The sequence below is a fragment of the Lichenostomus cassidix genome, chromosome 7, assembly GCF_008360975.1.
Source record: "Lichenostomus cassidix isolate B80296 chromosome 7, HeHo_3.0, whole genome shotgun sequence".
Taxonomy (NCBI): Eukaryota; Metazoa; Chordata; class Aves; order Passeriformes; family Meliphagidae; genus Lichenostomus; species Lichenostomus cassidix.
The window spans coordinates 13,400,143-13,420,928 of NC_139488.1; the positions used below are offsets into that span (position 1 = coordinate 13,400,143).

The 20,786-nt window shown below is 39.9% G+C and overlaps 1 protein-coding gene across 9 annotated transcripts in view; it reads right to left on the reverse strand.

Moving 5' to 3' along the window:
• Positions 1–2,295: 2,295 nt before the first annotated feature.
• The window catches only part of ABI2 (abl interactor 2), a 59,077-nt gene continuing 40,586 nt past the window's right edge, over positions 2,296–20,786 (reverse strand). For 3 of the 9 annotated variants that reach the window (XM_085066276.1, XM_085066270.1, XM_085066268.1), the window contains 8 exons: positions 16,558–16,655; positions 15,688–15,834; positions 14,564–14,688; positions 13,467–13,652; positions 10,785–10,943; positions 6,695–6,781; positions 6,208–6,381; positions 2,296–2,589 (listed from right to left, as the gene is read on the reverse strand). In XM_085066276.1, the coding sequence (XP_084922402.1) occupies positions 2,414–2,589; positions 6,208–6,381; positions 6,695–6,781; positions 10,785–10,943; positions 13,467–13,652; positions 14,564–14,688; positions 15,688–15,834; positions 16,558–16,655 (1,152 nt within the window). In that variant the 3' untranslated portion in view covers positions 2,296–2,413. The remainder of the gene's footprint in view (positions 2,590–6,207; positions 6,382–6,694; positions 6,782–10,784; positions 10,944–13,466; positions 13,653–14,563; positions 14,689–15,687; positions 15,835–16,557; positions 16,656–20,786) is intronic. The other 6 variants (XM_085066277.1, XM_085066273.1, XM_085066272.1 and 3 more) reach the window with 4 other exon arrangements.

A 20,786-nucleotide genomic window follows, 5' to 3' on the forward strand; every position in this document is an offset into this window, starting at 1 on the left:
GGGCTCTGGCAAGTGTTCATCATCTCACACTGCTCTGCTCTCACAACACAGAGGTTCAGCTCTCACTTAGGAACTCATTAAGCTGTCTTAATGATGCATTTGAGCACTGTGGGCTCAGCTTTTGCCATAAGCATATCCAGGGCAAGAGAAGCCAGGAAAGCTCTAATATTCCTGGAAAACCCAGCCACCCTATAAGCACCAAAGGCTTGTGAATGCTGCTGTTCAATCACCCTTGCTACAAGCATCACCTGCCTGTGTCAAAAGCTTAGGCCTGCCCAATGACACTACAAATAGTCATTCCAATGACTGCACAACCAGTGGTTCTGGACTTGCTCCCAGGGAAATGATGGGCTGAGGGAACTGAACATGCTGCTTCTCTTAAGTCTTGCTGCAAGAAAACTTTTCAGAGAGGAAAAGGCTTAAAGGGTATCTGTTCTGGCAAACACTCATCCCAAACAATAATGCTGTCAGCTTCCAGAAAGAAGACAACAGTACCTTGGCTACATGTGGATTTAGCAAGGGAGAAAGTGACTTCTATCTGCATACCAGTTTCTTCGAAGTTGTCCTTCCTGTAGACTTCAACCAAACCAGTTTCTTGTGTGCTGTCACAGGAGTTCCACAAGCTCACAGCAGGTGATTGCATTCCTCCATGGCTTACAAACACACCTCAACTGTTGTTTCCTCCTTCTTCCCCTTTGAGCAGCTATGGCACCTTCCTGCCCAGGTTGGCAGCAAACCTGCACCTCCATGCTGGTATTGCACTGATTACCAAGCAAGGGGCTGGGTAAATTACCTGTACTGGTGCCAATGCCATCACAAAGTCAGCCCCACTCTCCCGTGCACTGCTCTGTTTTACACACCAGCCTCTCTGGCTGCAGTGTTGTCTCACCTCAGACAAGCTACTCTTGGTACCAGCTGGAACTTGGCCAGGTGACAGTCAAACGTTGTCCAGGAAGATGCCCTTGCAATACAGGATCAGCTCAATTTGCAGGCTAACAAGACTTAACAGGAAATTTAATTAGTTAATGTATGATAATTTACCCAAAGGTAACATTTCGATGTCCCTAAGGGCAGACTAGTACAACCATCATTTACAGTGATCTGCTGTGTACAATCACTGAGCAGAATTTTTAACTGTGACTAGATTAGAAAGCCAAATATCACAAGGGGCTACAGAGCCTTCATTTGGTATTACTCCACCCCAAGCCACCAGTACAGCTCAAAATATCTATTATAATAAACAATGGAGAGGGCTAGGGGAAGAGCTAGGACTACTACTAGTTACTGCTTGGATTTCCATGGGAAACCAGTACACACAACAGCCCTTTCTGCTTCCACTGAAGAGACTTTGGCAACAGACATGAAGACGACAATTGCCGTTTGTCCTGCCTCTGCACAGGGCTCTCACAGTATATATGCAAATCTAGTCATCAAGTACAAAATAGCCAATTTACAATACCTGATTGGATTTTTAAGATTATATTGTGCATAAAACTAAAGTTGGGGGCAAGTTTCTCTAGTGCAAGCAGGCATGAGTAGATTTGGACCTTAGACCACACCCCCTAGAGTTAATCCTCAGACCCCAGGAGGACCTGTAAACTTTGTTTTGCCTTCACCATCAATGGCATCTGTGAGTTCTGTTTGAACCGGCAGCAACCGTGTCAAGGGCTTGCTGTGGAGAGGAGCACAGTTACATCAGTGCAGAACACAAAACAAATATGTGGCATTCAGAAGATGAAAAATGGGGATGGGGGACCTCTGGGCTGCAGCCATCTGAATTGTCTAAACTGAAAGGTGAGTGAATGAAAGCTGGCTCTGTGTGCCCTGTGTCAGCCTACTTGTGCAGAGCAGCTGCAGAAGTGTTTATGCTAAAGATGCATCTGGAAGTCAGTTACAGGAACATTTCTGTGTAGAAATCCCAGTGTTTGCTAGCACATGACTCTTCTTCCAGCAGCACAGGAGTGTAGTGTAGAAACAGGAGGGATGTCCACTGGCCAGTAACCTTCACAAGCATCCAGGACATCTCCCGTGCCAGGCACTGCTTCCAACGGTAGTACCATGAGGGCACACAGGCTTCCTGAGACAGATCCCAAGGCCTGTCAGAAGTCAGAATTCGAGTGAAGTATAAGCTACTCAACAAGTTTGTTACATCTGAATGGGTCAGCTTAATTCAAAGTCAGATAGCTCAGGATAGCCTCTGCTGGCAGCTGAAGAGCCATTTGTTCAAACAACTCAAATCACTACTGTTTTATAATGAGGGGGAAAAGAAAAAAAACCAAACCAAACCCAGAAGAGTGGTTGTTACAATTATCCTTCATTCAGTTATACTGGATGGGGCCCCAGAGGCTGGTGGAGATCTGGGAAGCCCTGACAGCCCCTGCAGCAGGAGATGCAGTGTTCTGTCCTCTGGTCTTCACTCTGAGTAATGCATGATCGACTCCACATAGTTCCCTGGGAAGAGCCCCGTCACTCCATTCATGACCCCCTCATACCAGCCATCATCATTTTTCTTGATGACGTAAATGATGGCACCTTCCTGAAATGAGAGCTCATCCTCCTTGTCCTTGGTGTAGTCATAGATTGCCACCACTAGGAAAGAAGAGAACGTGACTGTTAGGAGAGGTAGGGGAAGAGGAGGAAAATCCAATCAGCCTCCCTCATCCAGGCACTGCCTCTCCTTTGTGTGTGCAGGAAAACCTGCTGACAGGGACAGTTTCTTCCTGCCCATTTTGTACACGCTCATGCTTTGAAGCACATAGCCAGGACTCCTTTAACTCTTCCATTCTTACTATTTCCAGACCCACCAGAGGAAGAGTACAACTGTATGATAAACGGTTGGTGTGGAATGATACAAGGAGGTGGTTGTGAATCCCAATAGCTATGACCACTCAGACCCATTCCAAGGTTCTTGTATTAGATACATGTGCTAAACTAGATCTCAGCACAACTAAGAGCGAGAAAACACGAAAGAGGGAGTGTAGCAAGAGCTCTCTTCCAGCCACAGTCAGAATGAACCAAGGCTGATGTCCCAGACTTCCATCTACCTTAGCTACTTGCACATTTAAATCTCTAAAGTGTGCATGTGCATCTCAAGAGCCAGCAGCCACTCCCAGGGCACATAGCACCAAGGTGGGTGAATCCCTGTTAGGAGCCATGAAGAAAAAAGGTTGAAACAAAATGTATCAGGACATTTTTCTTAGAGCTGCAGAACATTGTAGTGAAGGCATGAAAGCTGTTAGGAAAGGCAAAGAAATTGGACAAAGCACTTGCAAATATTAAATAGAACAGTTCTGAAATGCCAGAAAAGAGGCATCAAATTGATAGATTTTTCCAATCTCAGTGCTATCATTATGTGTTTCATACAGAAAATTAGTTATGCCAGACTCTTGAGTACTTTAACAAATAGCATCAATCACTGCTTTGAGCACTTGGCAATGAAACATGCAGTGCTGCCACTAAGAAAAAAAAGCATTGGACAGGGATCCTAAAATCTTGTACTGGGGATAGATGGAAAGATACTCTAAAGTGAGGATCAAAAATTAACAGGATGTGTTCATAAACCCACTGTCCAAGAGTCCTACTAAACTCACCATTATTTTCAAACGAAAAGAGGTCATTTCCTTTTGAGGGAGCAAAGGAATCAATACAAATAAACACTATGGAAACCTGGATACAGAAGTGATTATAAAATATACAGATCAATCCTAGTGGAAAATCAGAGTATTTATGGATTTTTTTTTGTTATTATGTGACTAGAGCATATAAAAAACACACAATGTTTAGCTCCACAAGTGTCAGCAGTTGTTAAGTAACTCATTCTATTTGGTTTTCAACATATAATTCCAAGCAAACAAAACACAAATGGAGAAACAAATACATTTTTAGCTTGAAAAACAAGTGTATGAACATGTGATGCCTTCAATGTAAGTCCTTCAAAATTTCTTTTAAAAAGTTTTGAAATTTCTTCCTAGTGTCACTGTGCTATTTTTCTTCATTCTCTTGATGATGATGATGACCATCATCACCATCATCACCCGAGGATCATGGGAACTTCCAATTCCTTCCTTTCTCACTTCTGACTGTACTCTAGTGCCTTTGGATACAGAATGGATCCATTATTTCAAACCCACAAGAAGGAAACACTTCCTTAAGTTTGTGAAGAAAATTTGCTTCTTGTTAAGCTGCATAAAATTTACCTGAAGCCTGGTTTTGTTCTTACATCACCACTGCTTCCTCCAGCATGTTATTTTTGTACTGGCAACGTTCCTCTCTCTAAAAGGCTGTTTAATCCTTCTGTCTGTAGCCCCAGCAGTTCAAGCTGTGAGCTTGTCACATGCCCTGAGCTACGAGGAGTCCAGGCCAGTATTGCAAAAAAGGCTCCAGATGAGACAGGAAGCAGCAATACTGACTCAGGAGGTGGCATCCTTCCCTGTCAGCCTGAGCCAAGACCTCTTTTAGTTTCTGTGTCAATACATTTCAATGCAGTTATGAAAAACAGAATTACTCATTTAGGCTGATATTCTTCCAATCAGTGATCTTTGGTTCTTCAACAATTACACACAGTTTGGCTGAACTCTGTTATTCCAACTGACCACAAATGTAGGCTAGGCTGATTATCCAGCTGAAATCTGTGAACACACACTTTCTATACGTGGTATAAGTGTGATTTTTTCTTTTGGATATCCATTTCCATTCATTTGATTTGCAAAGCCAGGTCATTTTCATGTCTTTTCCTGCCACACATCCAGACATAGAGCTCAATGGAAAACTGCACTGCACATCCCTGGACAATAAAGGTTGGCTGTTGCTATTACAGTCACATGGCAGTGTCCTCAAGTTCAACATCCCCAGTAACTGTATCCTACTTAAGAATTTCTCCATCTGTTCAAAATGGATGTTATTCACTTCTTTCCTCAGCTGTAGGTCAGAGCATATCTTAACGTTAAAGGTACCTCCTTAACCACTCTACAGAACAAGGTCATATTGAATCCCATTCCACTACACAGCAACCCTCTGTATTTGACATCTCCTTGGTGTCCCAGCTTCTACTGCAGAGGCCATCTACTCTAATCCTATTAAAAGTGCTGTCATATGAACTTAAATAAGAGAGTGGTCACATCAAAAGTACAAGTACAGATCCTAAGAATTGCTACTCTACTTATTGGGGGTAAATGTGCTTGAACATCCAATCATTTTGATCTGTTTTGTCCACTTTGAATCATGTGGCACAGAATACTATTTATAGGAATTTAGGGAGTTGCCACAGGATAAATTATTTTGCTGAATAAAGCATTATAATTCCCAGTAGTATAAGTAGACATATTCTTTGACTATTAACATCCTATTTTAGTGTAAGGATTCTCATTAACTTTAAAGCTTCAAAGCTTGCTACAAAAAACTCACAGCCAAGCACTTCTCTGCCAACTCCAGCAAAGCAGTCAAATCTTAGGACATGGGCTGAACGTAGAGCTATTCAGGTAACTACAACAGAATCCACACCTATGTCAAAACCTCATTTTTTCTGGTATCCTAAAACTAGCATTTAATAGTTCTTCATACACTGAAAGCACTTCAGTTTTCTATTACTTTAAGAGTGTTTCCAGAAACAGACCAACCTTTTAGATGTTTGGTCATCTAGTTTTAAAAATACAGATCAAAACCACATTTTTGGATGGGCCTCTACATCAATAGAGACAATGTTTGGCTTCCTATACTTTTGTTCTCCACAGCAAATACGCTCTGACTAAAAGCCTGACTTTCTCCAGCTTATCTTTAAAGACTCCCCTTTACAGTTTTGCTATCCCATGTGCTTTTTCCCTGTACATATCAAACTGAAGTGCTGAGATGGAACAGATCTGTGCATATATATGCACCTATATAAACTATTTTAGTTCCCAGGCTCATAAAAGTCACACGGGAAAGCAGAGCAGAACTATCATTCAAATGTCATTATTCCTTCAAACAGAAAGTTGTTCTCCCAAGCCAAGTGCATGCACACACACACCCCCTTTGCATTAGGATGAGACACTATAAACACACATCAGGGTCCTCTTCTTTCTCTCTTTTTCCTCACTGAAATGCTGTAATACCAAATAGTAGCTATGAAGGAGTCTAGGCAAACTCCATGTCCAAAAGCAGGATGGCAGGAGCACATACAAAAAGTTGTTACAAATACAACCCTGCTGGCTCTTCTAGCTCTAAACCTACCCTTTTCCAAGTATGTCCTCGGTGCCCAAGGAGGGTCCTCCTCAGCATAGGGATCACTGTACTCCACCACAGCTGCTTCCTCCTCCTCATAATCCTCTGGAGGTGGGGGTGGAGGTGGAGACTCATCAAACACTGGCTCATCCACAGGCGGTGGTGGGGGAGGAGTATCTGAAACTGAAAATAAAATACAGTACAACCATTAAAATGGCTCCACAACCATGGTAGCTGCTTGAAGTAATATTCCCTATCCCAATTAGTTGCACTGGGACCACCAGTTATGACTTGTGAAAATACACTAGAGACAGGAAATTTCACAGAAGAAAGGACCAGGTACCTCCAGTATAATTATTTCCTTTTCCCACCCTTCACAATTTCAGACAAACTTGCAGAGGCAGAATTCTGGCTATATACAGACAAATCTTTCATCAACTCAATCCAAAAGCCACATCCAGTAACAAAACATAGCACAAGGAAGCAGCAAACTTACTGTTTTCTTGAACTCTGGCCACAAATCCCATTAGTGGTAACTGTGGAGTTACCTGTAGGATGGAGGGGGGAGGAGGAGCAAGGGATGCTGCCACAAAAATTAAAAAGAGAAAGTCATCCAGTTAGAAACACAACAAAGCAGCAAACAGGAAAGTAGACATCATCAACACTCAGACAGTGTAGCAGGCTGCCAAGAAGCTGAGATAAAAAGACTGACATTCAAAGAAAAATGGCTCAGGTGGTTTAAGCATATTCCTAATCCTTTCTTCAAGGATGCTTCTCTATTTTTAAAATTTCCAACCCTGCTCTTTTTCATAACATTAAGAATCCATGCTAAAGTTTTTTTCTGATTTGACTATGAGATGCCCTTAAGATGAAGTTTCTTACTACAGAATACAGTGCTTTATGAACAGACCTAACTAACAAATATATCAAGGGGACTCTCTGCCTATAATCCTACCCCTTTCAGATTTGATATCTATAGAGGTGACTAACAACAACCACAAATCCCTAGTAATGCAAATGGGTGTAGCTCTTATTTTACCCAAGATGTAGGCCAAAAACCCACATCAAATGAGGCTGCTATTTTAGACAAAACAGCTAACTAGTTTTATGTGGGTTTAGTATCACTTTGAATAATGCAGCAATATTCTTTAAGCAAGTTGCAAGATGGTTTTTCAGACAGCACACCTCAGGAGAAGCACAAATAAATTAATTTCTTGTTAGTATGTGGCATACAAAAAACATTTAATCATGTCCAACAGAATTAAGGAGAAAAAAGGTGTATATTTCATGTACCACTACATTTATTTAGCTACCAGACAGAACTAAATAAATTTCAGACTAATTCCAGAGCTAGTAAGAAACTTGACAGGTACAATGTAGCATTTTTCAGAATTAATTCACATTATCATAACAAGAGAGAAGAATTCTACAGCATTTACAATTTGTGTCTCAAAATTTCTTCTGTTTGCTTATTCCGTTAAAAACTATCTTAAGTACCTTCAATTTCTTCTGTCACTCCCATTCACATTCCTTTCAGAACCACACACCATAAAAAGTCTAACAGCAACCATCGTTTTTGTTGCAAAAATATCTTGTACCTCCATATAAAGTAAGTTTCATTATCTCACCATTTAACTAATCTCTCTTGAGAAGAAATTGAAATACATTTCTGATTACAGTTTCTTTGACTCGAATGACATGACCTCAGAGCATTTATTCCTTCAAGTGTAACCATGATTTCTGGGAGAACATTTGGTCTTACATTTTTTCAAAGCAGAAAAAGGGAATTTGAAGTCCTACTGCAAAGCAGTAATATTTATCAATTCAGCATTCTTGTCCCTGCTTTTTCAATTATATATGCTATAAAAGTGTTTCATTTCAAAATTATTCCTCTATTCAACATCATATGGATTCATACAATCCATACCTATAATAAGAGAGTAGCTTCAGTTTCCTTGGTCTCTTCAGTGTACTTTGTTCATGTGCTATATATATTTCTTTGAAAGAAATAACAAGGCTTTCTATGGAGAAAAATAAATCACTCTAGACAAGCACGCCAAGCAAATACAAAAAAATCCCCTGTTTTAGTTTGGATTGTGTAGTTTAATCACAATGGTGATGCTAACACTGGCTGACATAATTCCTTGTGTATCTTAACCCCTCAGTCTGTGCTTCAGTCTATGCATTTTGCAGGGACTATCATAATATGGTCTCTATATGCTATATAATTACTCTAGTTTTAACCTTTAGGAGCCAATACTGATTATTTTGTTCATTAAATGCATCAGAGGAACTTTACCATACCTCTGCTGTCTGAACACCAGCTTAAATGTTCTCTCCCATCTTCCTTCCATACTAAGCATTTATAGATTTAATATACAATTGCTGTAAATTAATTCAGAAATGCTCAAGACCATCTTCCAATAGGCTTCTTCAGATTGGTAAGAATTCAGCTGTACGAGTGGGGTGTGGTGCAACCACCATCTCAATACTTGCCCAGATTCTCCCACAGGGTTTTTAGCCTGTGCTGAGCCCTGTACTGCTTTGATACTGATATCCAACGCTGCAAGGTTAAAGCCCTTGTTAGGTGGCTCAGCTGGCAAGAGTGCCTTTGCAACAGACATATGCTGAGATCATTTAGAGTCTGCATTTCTTAATATTTTCAGTTGTTACAAAGGTCTCACCATGAAGTAGAAAAATGGTATTATCTTAGAAGTGGCATTTAACAGAACAGGGCAATGCAAATACCTTTCATCCTCCTGTCAAGTGAATAAACAAACATGTCTATGCCAACATTCTAAAAAAATGGCAATGGAAATAACAGTACTGCATTACCGCCAAACAGCCTACAAACCACAAAAAGCCATAGCTGGCACCCTCCTCTGCCTCTTTTAAGGTCTCTCTTCCCCTCTTGTTCATGTTTTCTCCCTCTCTTCACGAATGCTGAGAAGCAACTGTGGCCTCTGTTCTGTCACTACTAAACCTGCTCCTTGCAGACACATCAGTGCCTCTGTTCTTAGGGCCTTCATCAATTATGCATGCTAGAGCATCCTCTCCTTTCAAGGTGAACTCCAGAAATCCTTGGTTTAGTGTAACTGCAAAGCTAATAAATTCTATATTCTGATAGATATATTAGAATGGGTTCTTACTACAACTGCTTACTTATTTTGTCTCAGATTTGCCAGTATAACTGAAGTATGTTGTTTGTGATTTACAGTTGAAATGACTAATCATCATAATCATTATCCTCTTTCTGGATACACAGACTGAACTGTGGTTATGCAATTTATTTAAAGCCTATTTGGCATCTTCTATGATTACCTATTAACAATGCAATGGCATCTTGCAGAGAATTATCCCTTTGCTAAAGCAAAGACGCCCAGCAGTCACTTAAACTCTCTGGATATACTGAAAATCCTCTTTATTGCAAAGGTAATCCTGAAAGGTTTCTTTTGCTGCTGTTACCCTTTCCTTCCTGCCTATTTCCCTCTTCAGCCTTCAATATGCATATAATGTGAAAATACAACAATATTTCAGGCAACTGGGCTACAATTTAGCCCTGTCACCTCCTCCGCTTCCCCGTCCCCAGCAGGACCATCCATTTCCATCTAAAGCTCAGCACACACAGCTCTCTGCAGGGTAGCCCACAAACAGTAATATTCAAACCTGATAAAATCCCTTAAATGCAGATTGCAGCATTTGACCTAATTCCAAGTTCAGTGTGCCACTTCAAACAAACAAACAAAACAAACAAATGAACCAAATAACAACCAAACAAAAGAACTCCCCAAACCAACTAACCAACACACACCCGCCTCAAATTCCACCACCACAAAACACCAACATACTGTGGTGCTTGCAAGTCAACATTCAGTCTTGCTGGTAATAGGGGCATTTCCTGACAAGAAACCTTCAGTGTGTCATCTTTCCGTAGCTTTGTCGAACAAGAAACTCTCCCCTACTGTGGTATAAAACCCTCACGTCCCATCAGAAGCACAGGAAGGAGGACTCCTTAGGCAAAAGGCTACTGTGTTATGCTGACACACAGGACTCTCACTCCCTGGTAATGCCTCCTCTTGCTTTGTGAGGCAGATCACCCATAAAGTAACATCACTTGTGGGCTTAGCAGATGACACAGCTTCCTCACATCCCAAACACCACTGGTGTCTCCAAGGTGTCTGATGCTTACTCCTGTATAACAAGTACAATTGCTTGAACTGTACTTTACCCAGAAGGAAAAAGCACACAAAATAAAGACTGATTAATGAAGAATCAGCATTCTGGTACAAAATCAAATACCCATCCCACACCAAAGCAGGTCCATGACACATTGTGTATTCAAGGACTCGTCTAATTGGGACTGTGACATCAAAAGTAAATTATTTGGCAACAAAGCCAGTATTTTTTAAGCTGCTTGCCATAATGGAAGCTGAACACCTTGCACTTGCACTGCAGCTTTGGTACAGCTACCAGCAACATACTGGAAGTGCAAGGTCTGCAATGGAGACAGAACATAAAATTTCAGAGTGCGGAAGGTCACTGTGTTCACCGCCGCTGAGTTCAATGGCGCAGACACACTTGCTCACCTGGGTTCTGGTTGTAGAATGGTCCCCCGTTCATCTGGTTCTGAAGGCTCGTCTGGGATGTGATGGAAGGCGGCCGCCGGTACGGCAAAGACCCCCCTATTGTCGGGGGCGTGTGCCGAGCTGCAGGCCTGTTCATGCTGTAGAACTGAACTGGGTGACCTAGGGTAGAAAGACAAATGGATTAGCAAAGAGAAGAATGATGCCTGCCTACTCTGTATCAGCATTCAATGTCAAAGGTTTGGAAAGATTTCTGCCTCTTTCTTTTAAGACATTCTGCATCCTAGGAGGAGTCAGCCACTTCAGCTGCCAGACTGGCAAGACACTGAATGCCTCAACAGCAGTAGAAAACACAACTCTCCCAACTGCCTGCACTCAGCACTGCCTACAGAAGCCAGTATGAAAATACAAAAGTGCTTAAGCTACAAATCTTCAAAATGAAAGAAAATAATACCCAGTTATCTATTTTAAATAATGTATTACAAGAACGTCTTGTGGATTTTGTTACTTCTAAAAGCTGCAAAAACCCTCCCCAAAACTTCACAGTTCTGCAATTAAGGAACATCATGTAAAAAATAACTGTAGGCCATTTCCAGGATTCAAAGCAGCTACTTTCTGTAACTGAAAAACACAGTACTACCTATCTTAGTACTATTTAGAAGATATTCAGAGAATCATCTGGGGAGAAGAGAATGTTAGAAGCTTCTTGAAGGATGGAATAAATGAAGTCAAATTCAAAGACCTTCTTTCAGACAGGTGTCAATTAAAACAACTCCTTAAAAACTTGCTGTGTATTTTCATTACTTCCTGTATTCAAGACATTGATCGTGAATCCCAGCAAGCAGTAAATGAAGCAAGGTATCTACTGTGCTTACATAAAGTTCTCTGTATTTTATACTGCATATAACAGTAAGCTGGATTTATTATTCCCATATGGGTTATTACCCCCCCACAAACTATTCTGCCTCCACCACTTGTCCTAGAAGCAAATTTCAGTGTTTGCAAGAAAACAAGGGTAGAAGGGATGGTCACTGTGGCTGAGAAGTAAATAGAGAAACAGAACAAAATAATATATGAATTTTAAAAAACCTGCACTCTTCATTATGTTTTAATTGCTTTGCACAACTTCATACTAGGTCAGTAAATAAAAACACAAGCTGCTTGTTCTGTTACTTGCTTGTAAGAGCAAATGCATGAACTAGAGATTCACATTCCTTCTGCTTTGTACCAATAATGTAGTGTACCATATAAAAAAGGGCACATTTTACAGCTCAGAAATGGCTAAGAAAGAATCCATTCTAAAAAGGCTTCTTCCCATTTTTCCAATGTGTCTACCTCTCTCTGTTACTTAATGTGCTGGTAGAAATTGGCAGTGATAGGAGAGTAGGGAGAAGAAATGGGGATAAGAGATTTTTAAGGACCAAAAGCTATGCCTTGTTAAGTGGTGACCTATCCAGACTCTTCAAATACTTTTTTTCAGAGAAGCCACAAAAGCAACCTCACTAATAAAACAGGGAAACAAAAGAGCTTAAAAATAGTAATTAACCTGAAATTTCTCTTATGAAATTGTAAATGTGAATTTACAGCCATTAAAATACTAATCTTTGCTTGATTTTGACTTGTTAAAAATACAGAAACAATGTGGCTTCCCAGAAACTGGGATACTGACTGCATCAAAAATGGAAAACTGATTGAGGCCCCATAAGTCACAGCTCATTTTCTAAACATGAAAGTATTTTAGACATCAGGATCATCTTTGGATACCAAAATACATCACACTTCAGAAACTTCTGGTCACAGTTATGGATTCTAGTGTAAATATCTTCTAATTTTATATGAGCTACAGCCCCTTAAACTAAATGCAATTTCAAGAATGCTTCTGAAACCTGGGGCAATTCTTACTAAGAGATGAACACTAATAAACACATGAACCAATTCACATCCCTGTGAGCAGCCTCCTCTGTAATGTAAAGTAGCAAAGCATGCAGGGAGCTGCACATTAATTTGGCTGAAGGAGATCTTTACAGTGCAATCTCCTCATCAAAAGGTGATACAGGACAGTGCTATGGTTGGTAACTGCTACACTCTGCAACCTCAGCACATGAGAAAATGGAAAGTATAGCACTAAAAAAAGGAAGTTGCAATATACACCCAAAGTATTACATATTAAAACAAAATGCTTTAAATACTATTCTGCATAATAAAAACTTTTATTTTTCCTCATGCTGGACACAAAAAACCTGCCCTTTTCATCAGTTTATTAAAGGGAGACTTGTCATTTGAAATCATTGAAGAAACAGTCATATAAATTATACTTTGCTAGATGCACTTTGTTTTATTGCATTTATGAAATAGTAAGACCCAGAACTAATAGTGCTGGTTCCCTCCATAATTATTCTATGAGGTTGTCAGTATCCAAACAGGAATAAAATTATGATTTAGTATATTCAATAAATGTAAAAATAATAAAATTATACAATTAAATGATTGCTGTTTATAAAACCAGCATACCTTGAATTGCCTACTATAAGCATGACCTTATAGTTGGGTATTAGCAGATATTTTCTAGTTATAATTAAATTTTTTTTTTAAAATTTCAATCACTGCTGTTGAAGTCATTTTGCAAAGCCTTGGATCATGATCACATCTGGGTTCATCTGCCCAGCAGCTGGAGCAGAAACTCACCTGCAGAGGGAGTGGAAGAAACAGCAGGGGGAGTTGGAGAGGTGAAGCCATCAGCAAGGGGCTGAGCTCCTGCAGCAGCAGCAGCAGCATCTGGGGCAGCGGAGGAAGGGGCAGGAGGAGCAGGAGGAGTGGGGGCAGGAGCAGAGGTAGCAGGAAGGGGAGAAGTGCCAGCTGAGCCAGCAGGGGCTAAGTGAAGAGAGGAGGAAGAGGTGGAGTTAATAAGGAGATATGTTAGCAAGGATTAGAGAAAGCTTCTGACTGTTCAGTGTTAGCTATTTATTTGCTGCATCTTATTTCAGAATGCACAAGATGAGAAAACAATGGAGCTGTTAAAGAAAGGCTCATTCCTGTGTAGATGGTAAATGAGGGTCAAGCAAATTCACTCCTTTCCAGGTCTCAAGGGAACACAACCCAAAACTTTTCAGTGAAAGCCATTACTTTTGAAAGATGTCTTTACATTTTGTCATTTATGCTCCAATCTCTAGCACAGCTGTCTTTAGCTTTTGTATGAATTACAAAACATACAGAGGAAAAAAAATTTTCCAGCTCTTTTTTCAGGGGCATCATGTATTTCACTGCAAGCCAACTACAGGCTCTTCTTCACTGAAAAGGTCGAGCAAAGGAAAAAGAAGTACTAATGACATTTCTTACTTCTGGAAATCTGGGGCCATTACACTGAACAAGTATCTCTTTGTGACAACTCAGGCTTGCATTGATGTACTCAAGATTTACTCTGTGCCTGCCTCTCATTCAATCTAATTTTCTAAAAACATGCTTCTATGTATCTGCATCAGCAGCCAATGAAAAAACATTTATTTGCTTAAAAGGACAAGGGAGAGGCATCCCTCAGCCCACTGGAAAAGGTGATGTGTCCTACCTTGTCACATGCAGGCACCCAGGCAAAAAATTCTGATAAACAAATTAATACATAAAAGGAAGATTACAGCACATCAGACACTCACAAGAGAAGATACTACTTGATTCAAACTCATATTATCAATAGTAATGAACTCTAAGGCTTCCCTTGGAGTTTAGGAAACTGCAAATGCTGAAGGTTAAGACTGAGGCAGAAAGAGGAACAACAATTTTCCATTTACCTGGATAGACACTAGGAGGAGATGGTGTGGGAACAGCAATGGGAACACCTACACTTCCACTTCCACTGTTCTCTCGACTGCTGCTCCGACTACTTGGGTGGCTTCCTCCACTACTCCCACTGCTGCTGTAAGAAACCAAAGTAACCAGGATATGAATATGCTGCTGTTCATGCAGAAACTCAAGATCCCTCATAGAGCATCTTACGAATTCAGAGAAGTAACAGGGAACAAGAGAAAAGAAACAAGGATGATATAAATATAAACATATACAAAGCTGGGTTTTCCTGAAACTCTCCACTTTGACTACAACACAAGAGGTTTTTCAGTCAGTTAGCCTTAGTGAACTTGCCCAAAAATGAAACACTTCCAGAACCTAGTTCAAAGCATGTCATTCCAGGGTTGCTAAGACCTTGCAGAGCAAATACAGACCTTTTTCCTATAACTTTTACACATACGGAGTGCTTAGACTGTGATTCATATGCTTTCATATGAGACTATTAAAGCCTAGAAACTGTAAAATAGTAAAATTCAGATTTCTTATCTTTTAAGTCCACTTAGTAAGTACTTGAGGGTGGCTAAACATGTCTAAAAGGATTTCAAGGGAAGTGCTTAGATCTACCACATCATGAAACTTATGATCCTAGAGAAAAAGCTAGTCTTCCACAGAGCCTTTGGTAATGCAGTTAAGCTTTACTCTGTGATTGAAATTATCAATATCCTCAAAATACCATGCTACAGTTCCAGCTAGTCAATCTATAAACATCAAAGACTGTTCAAAAATGTCAAGCATAAGCATCTATGCAGCTTTCAACATGCAGAAGACAGGTTGTGTACAAAGTCTTCCCCCAGTTTTGTAAGCATTTAGTAAAATAGTATCATGATCTACCTCCTTGAAAGACTTCACAATCTTAGCAATTCATTATGTACTCTAACTGATAGCACTAAAACTGAGGTGAATAGTTTTAATATGATCCACTATTCTGGTTTTATTAGTGCTCATTCTCATCAAGCCAATGACACTCGCAGTCCATAGGATGAAGGAGGGAGCTTCACGGCAGAGGGAGGTGCAGGAGGATTAGATACTCAGCACGGCATTGTGCCCACCGCCGCAGGCCAGCGGGTACCTGTAGGTGCGGTTGCGCTGGTTGACCGAGGCTGTTCTGACGGGGCTCTGCTGGGCCGGGGCCATGGTGCGCGTCGGGCTCGGCACGTAGTCGTTGGGAACCACCGGGGGCCGCACGGGCTCCAGAGTGCGGTACGGGGAGTGGCGCCTGCACCGGCACATGCCACAAGCACGTTAGCATCATGCAGATAAAAACAAAGCTTTCACTCTTTTAAAGACGCCTACATACCAATTAGTAATGTTAGCTTTAAAAATGGAGCTTTTCTACAACTTTGCAGTACCTATTTCGTAGGATGAGGAAAAAAAACCAATTAAGAACGTTCTTCTCATACTTCAGTCTTCCTATCAAAAAACTATGTGTTGCACGTCCCATTCTTGTAGTAAAGGTAAGCCATTATCTTGCATTAAAATAAAGCACCATGGTCTGTATGTATACACATAATTGCATACCAGCAAACACCATTCATCCCACTTATAACACATTTTCCTAAGGTCAAAGTCAGGTTCATAAACTTAGCAGGAAAGTACTTTTATCAAACACAGCACAAACAATTAATGAGCAGTGCCACGCGTTCATTTTTCAGTTGTTTGGCATCACCTGCAAAAGTAATGACATTTTACTCTAAAGCATGTAATTTTAAGTGTTCTGTGTTGAGAAAAAGGTTCCTGTTGAGAAAGGCTGATGATGCCCACTGTCTTCTGGCAGAAGCACGCTAATATACAAGACATGATCAGTACAAGAGGATGCAAATATAACCTCTTGACCTTACTGAATGGTTAAAACAAAACCCAGAAAACCCCTCACACTAAAGAAAAAGTAACAATCTTCCCTCTTTTCCCTTCTGTTCACCCACAGGGTAAATGCACTTACCCAATAGTTCCTTTTCCTGACATCGGTGGACTTGGTGGCTTCTGGGTGGGTGGTGTTGTGCGAGGCAGCCCACCCATCTTCATGTTCTGGGTGCTGACCTGCAGGAAAGAACGGGGAGAAAAACGGCCTTCACTGAGCTCAGGGTCGAGGGGGAGAGACACTGACATGTCTTTAGCAATTAACTCTAAGTAGGGGAAGGTTTAAACAAACAAAAAAAATTGAGAGGCCATGCGTTTTATAAGCAATTTCCACTCTGCTAGAAGTCAAGAGTTGTGCTCAAAGGACTCTTTATTACATAGAGTTTTCAGAAATTGTCCAAAAAACTGGATTTGCCTTCAGGCTATCATATAAACATTAAATGTCTGACGATACAGACACTGCACCTAACTTGGCTGAACCTCCCAGTCATCTTTTGAGATAAAGGCAGTTACTTCACATGGCATTACTGAATAGTAAATTTGCAAAAATATTTTTTAATACTGCTTCAAAATACTAAGGCTTAGCTAATAGGGCACAATCTAATGTGATTTATACAGATATGGAGAAGTTAAAGTAATCCATAAATACGATACATGAATGTTTTAATGTTTTCACAACATATAAAAACTTCTAAAGATATTCACTTTAAATATAAATTATGTATGTGTAAACGTGGAGAGAAAGCTATATTGAGAAAAATACAAAGGTATATTTTCCGCCCATTAAATCTGCAGCAATTTAATCTCTAAGAGTTATAAATAAGTGGACTGGGAGAAAAATATTTAGCAGTGATGTGATATAACTGTGATTGTCCACTTCCCCTCTGTCAGGTTAAAAATACTAATGGAGTAAATTTTACACAAAATAATTTACTCTGACTTCTTTCAAAAACTCATTTGCATTCCTGACTGATTGATCAGTCTAGGAATTGTACACAATTGTTGTCAATGTGCATTTTGCTTCTCTGTAGTGTGCCAGACAAGCAAAATCCCCTCAATGCACACATCCTTATAGGAATCAGTACATGGTCTGCTTATAAAACAGCTCGGATTCACAAATGCCTGAGCTATTGCTTAGACACAGAGATACTCAGCAAACCTAAATGAATATGCTTACATCCCTTCCTCTGCTCTGCCTGGCATACTCTATTTCACAGTGCTCCTTCTTTCCAAAATGTAAGGCTTGGCTACTGCCCCCACCTCCCATATAAAAATGAAACAGTGATCAAGGCACTCAAGAGTATTTGCAAACATCGTTGAAGGCAAATTACTCCTTCAAAATTTGAATGTAACAACTCACTTAAAACCTTGGCCATTTTTAGATTTCTGAGTTGATAAATATTGACAACAGTGTAAAGAGTAATATATTCAGTATTCTAATCCACTGAAACTTGATTCTCTGGCTCTAAATAATCCCAGTGCTATCACATTTTCAATCTGCAGGGAGGAAAAGAAAACCCAAGCATTGGCAGGTTTTTTTTATCAGATTCAAAACCAGATGTTTGGATTTAGTTGTGCAAGAGTACTTTGTAATGTCAATTTAAGACAAAATTATTTTGCACGGCATTATGAAGTCCTTTAAGCCAACTCTAAGCAACAAGAAATCTAAAGTTAATTCAAGTGAGGGATGAGGTAAGCACTGAACTACAACTACTTGAAGGGAAAAGGGAAAGTGTAAAATGAAATACATTTTATTCTATACACGGAACATTTAAGAAATAGCAATATCTGAATTTTTTTTTAAAGTTGCAGCACCCCCTGTATTTCCTCTTTCATTAAACATGCCTGTTTGACCCACCTACCTATTCAAATTTTTAAAAAAACAAACAAAAAAAAACACCCACAAACAAACAAAATTCACCTTAAATGCTCACTGAATTGTCACTTGCTCTATTTCAAACAGCCCACTCAGCCTGTTTTTGGATGCCTTCAGATGACAGACCAATCTGTGTGCCCCTGAATAGAACATTTAGGTGTTTTTACTGGCTACCCTACTGTAACCACTAGCTATCACTTTACAGTTAATATAAAATTCCATACATTTAATACAGAGAATCTTATTTTATACACAATCACTGCAAGAACAAAATTTAACTTTTAGGCATCCACAGGGCTAGAGCTCCAGGGAAAGAAAGGACAGCCAAGGTGGAGGATGCCATAACATGCCACTGGGTACAGCAAGAAGTGGAGGTAATAGTCACCTCACTAACACAAACTCCAGTGACTGCTACTTTCATTAACACTGCAAATAAACACATACTTGACAAAGGATGGGAAGAAAGCTTTAGAAAATGTGGCCAAACAAAAAACAATCCTTTTTTAGCCCAGGAACTTAGCACAAAGAAACCATCCTTAAAAAAGACTAATCTGAAAGATGGGGAAATTCACTGCCAGTAGGTTTAGTTTCAGGGTCTTGGAAATTACTTTTCAACATTGAAATTGAAATGTTAAAAGACCAAGTAATCAAAATGTCTTCAAATCTCACATTACTGATGGCTTTAAGATCAGCTACTCTAAGTTAAACAATCCTGTGCAACTCACCTCCCCTTTGACTTACTGCTAAATAATCACAGGAGATAAATTAGAAATATGCAATTGTTTCAATGGTTCTGATCACAATGGACAGATCTTTGGAAATAAAAGCATGCAAGATGTTAAAAAAAACCCTAAAACTACACAGATTGCAACTACAGCTGAGGTACAAACACTAGTATTCCCAGCTGTCTCCTTCTATGACAATTTTTAACGGGGGGTTGGGGGGTGGAAGGAAGGCTATCAATGCCCCCTCTCTTCCTAACTTTACTCTATTGCCTTTCTTATTTTGCATATATTGTTGTAAATACAGTGTCCATACATAAATCTTCACCCACACACATCCCTCTCACAAAAGTCTAAAATCTGAAGCAACTACCAGAACTCAAGGTCACATTTGCATTCGCTGTCAAGTATAACAAAACTTTCTTCTGGAGTAGGCTGGTATTTGCCAGAAGTTGCACTGTTTCAGACATCATTTCCCCTGGTTCTGCACAGCTGGAACGACCCAGATGCAGCTGATTTATGAGAGGGTGAAAGCAGAGGAATGCATCTGTCTGACAGTGGTTTGTTTGACTGCAGGACCCCATAGGTCTGGGGCTGATTTCTAGTTTAAATCTTGCAAATCATTTTAAGAAAATGCAAGGCAAAAGAAAACCTGCAACCAGAAAGACAAAGGAGTATCTATCTCTGCTTTTGCTCACAACTGCACAGTTAACCAGCCGACCACTGTATTTAGAATTGGAAAAAAAGTAAGAGAGGCAGTAATGAGCTGGGCACAAAGCTCAGGAAAAAAACCACAGCTGACTGATGTAAAAGCAGGAAGAGAGCCCTCCAAACAGACAAGTAGGGCACAGGGTCTGTGCAGAATGCCTGCAGGGATTTTTAAAATAATTTTTTCCCCCTCTTTCATAGAAGAAGAAAAAGTGAAAAATATTGCCAACTGAAGTTCTGGAACACCAAAATATTCTAGTAAGATCTTTGTTAAGCTTTTTTTGTACTGGATAACTTGCAGAAGCTTTTTATAGATGAATCAGCAAGCACATGCACTACAGATAAAGTATCTTCTACCAAAGCTGTAGTTTTGTCAGTACTGGAGCTGAAACTGGAAGTTTTGCTGATGCAGAAACTACTTAAAAAGCAGATCCTTGAGAGGTAACACATCCTGGAAAATGCTCTGGGATCCAGCCCCACAGTAACAGCTGTAAAATGAACTGTAAAGAAATGGATATCTATGGACCATTCTGTTTCAAAAGAGTACAATAGTATTTCATCCAACATTTTCTATTACTGAGCTACAGTGCCAGTTTTAGAAAGGCACCATTTGATGACTTCAAGACACAATATGGCACTGACTAGAGTCCTCAGAAAAACTATCCTTACAATTTTTTAAATAACTTGAATAACTTATTTGGCCAATTTCTGGTTTTGGCAACTAGTTTTTCATAGATTCCAGTGACTAAAACACCATCTTATGGTCCTACATATGATGAGTTTCCTTCACAGTTACATTTTTATCAGCATTTAACATACTGAGTTTCTACAGCACTCCACTGTATAAGAAATTTGTACTGAAATAAACTGGTTAAAACGGATAAATCTGGCAGTTTATTCAATTTAATTCTTGGGATTGTTTCCACAAGCAAAAAAAAAATTCACCAAAGAGGAACTGCAGAAATACATAGTTGGTCAGATACAAGAGCTGATCAAGACAGCAAA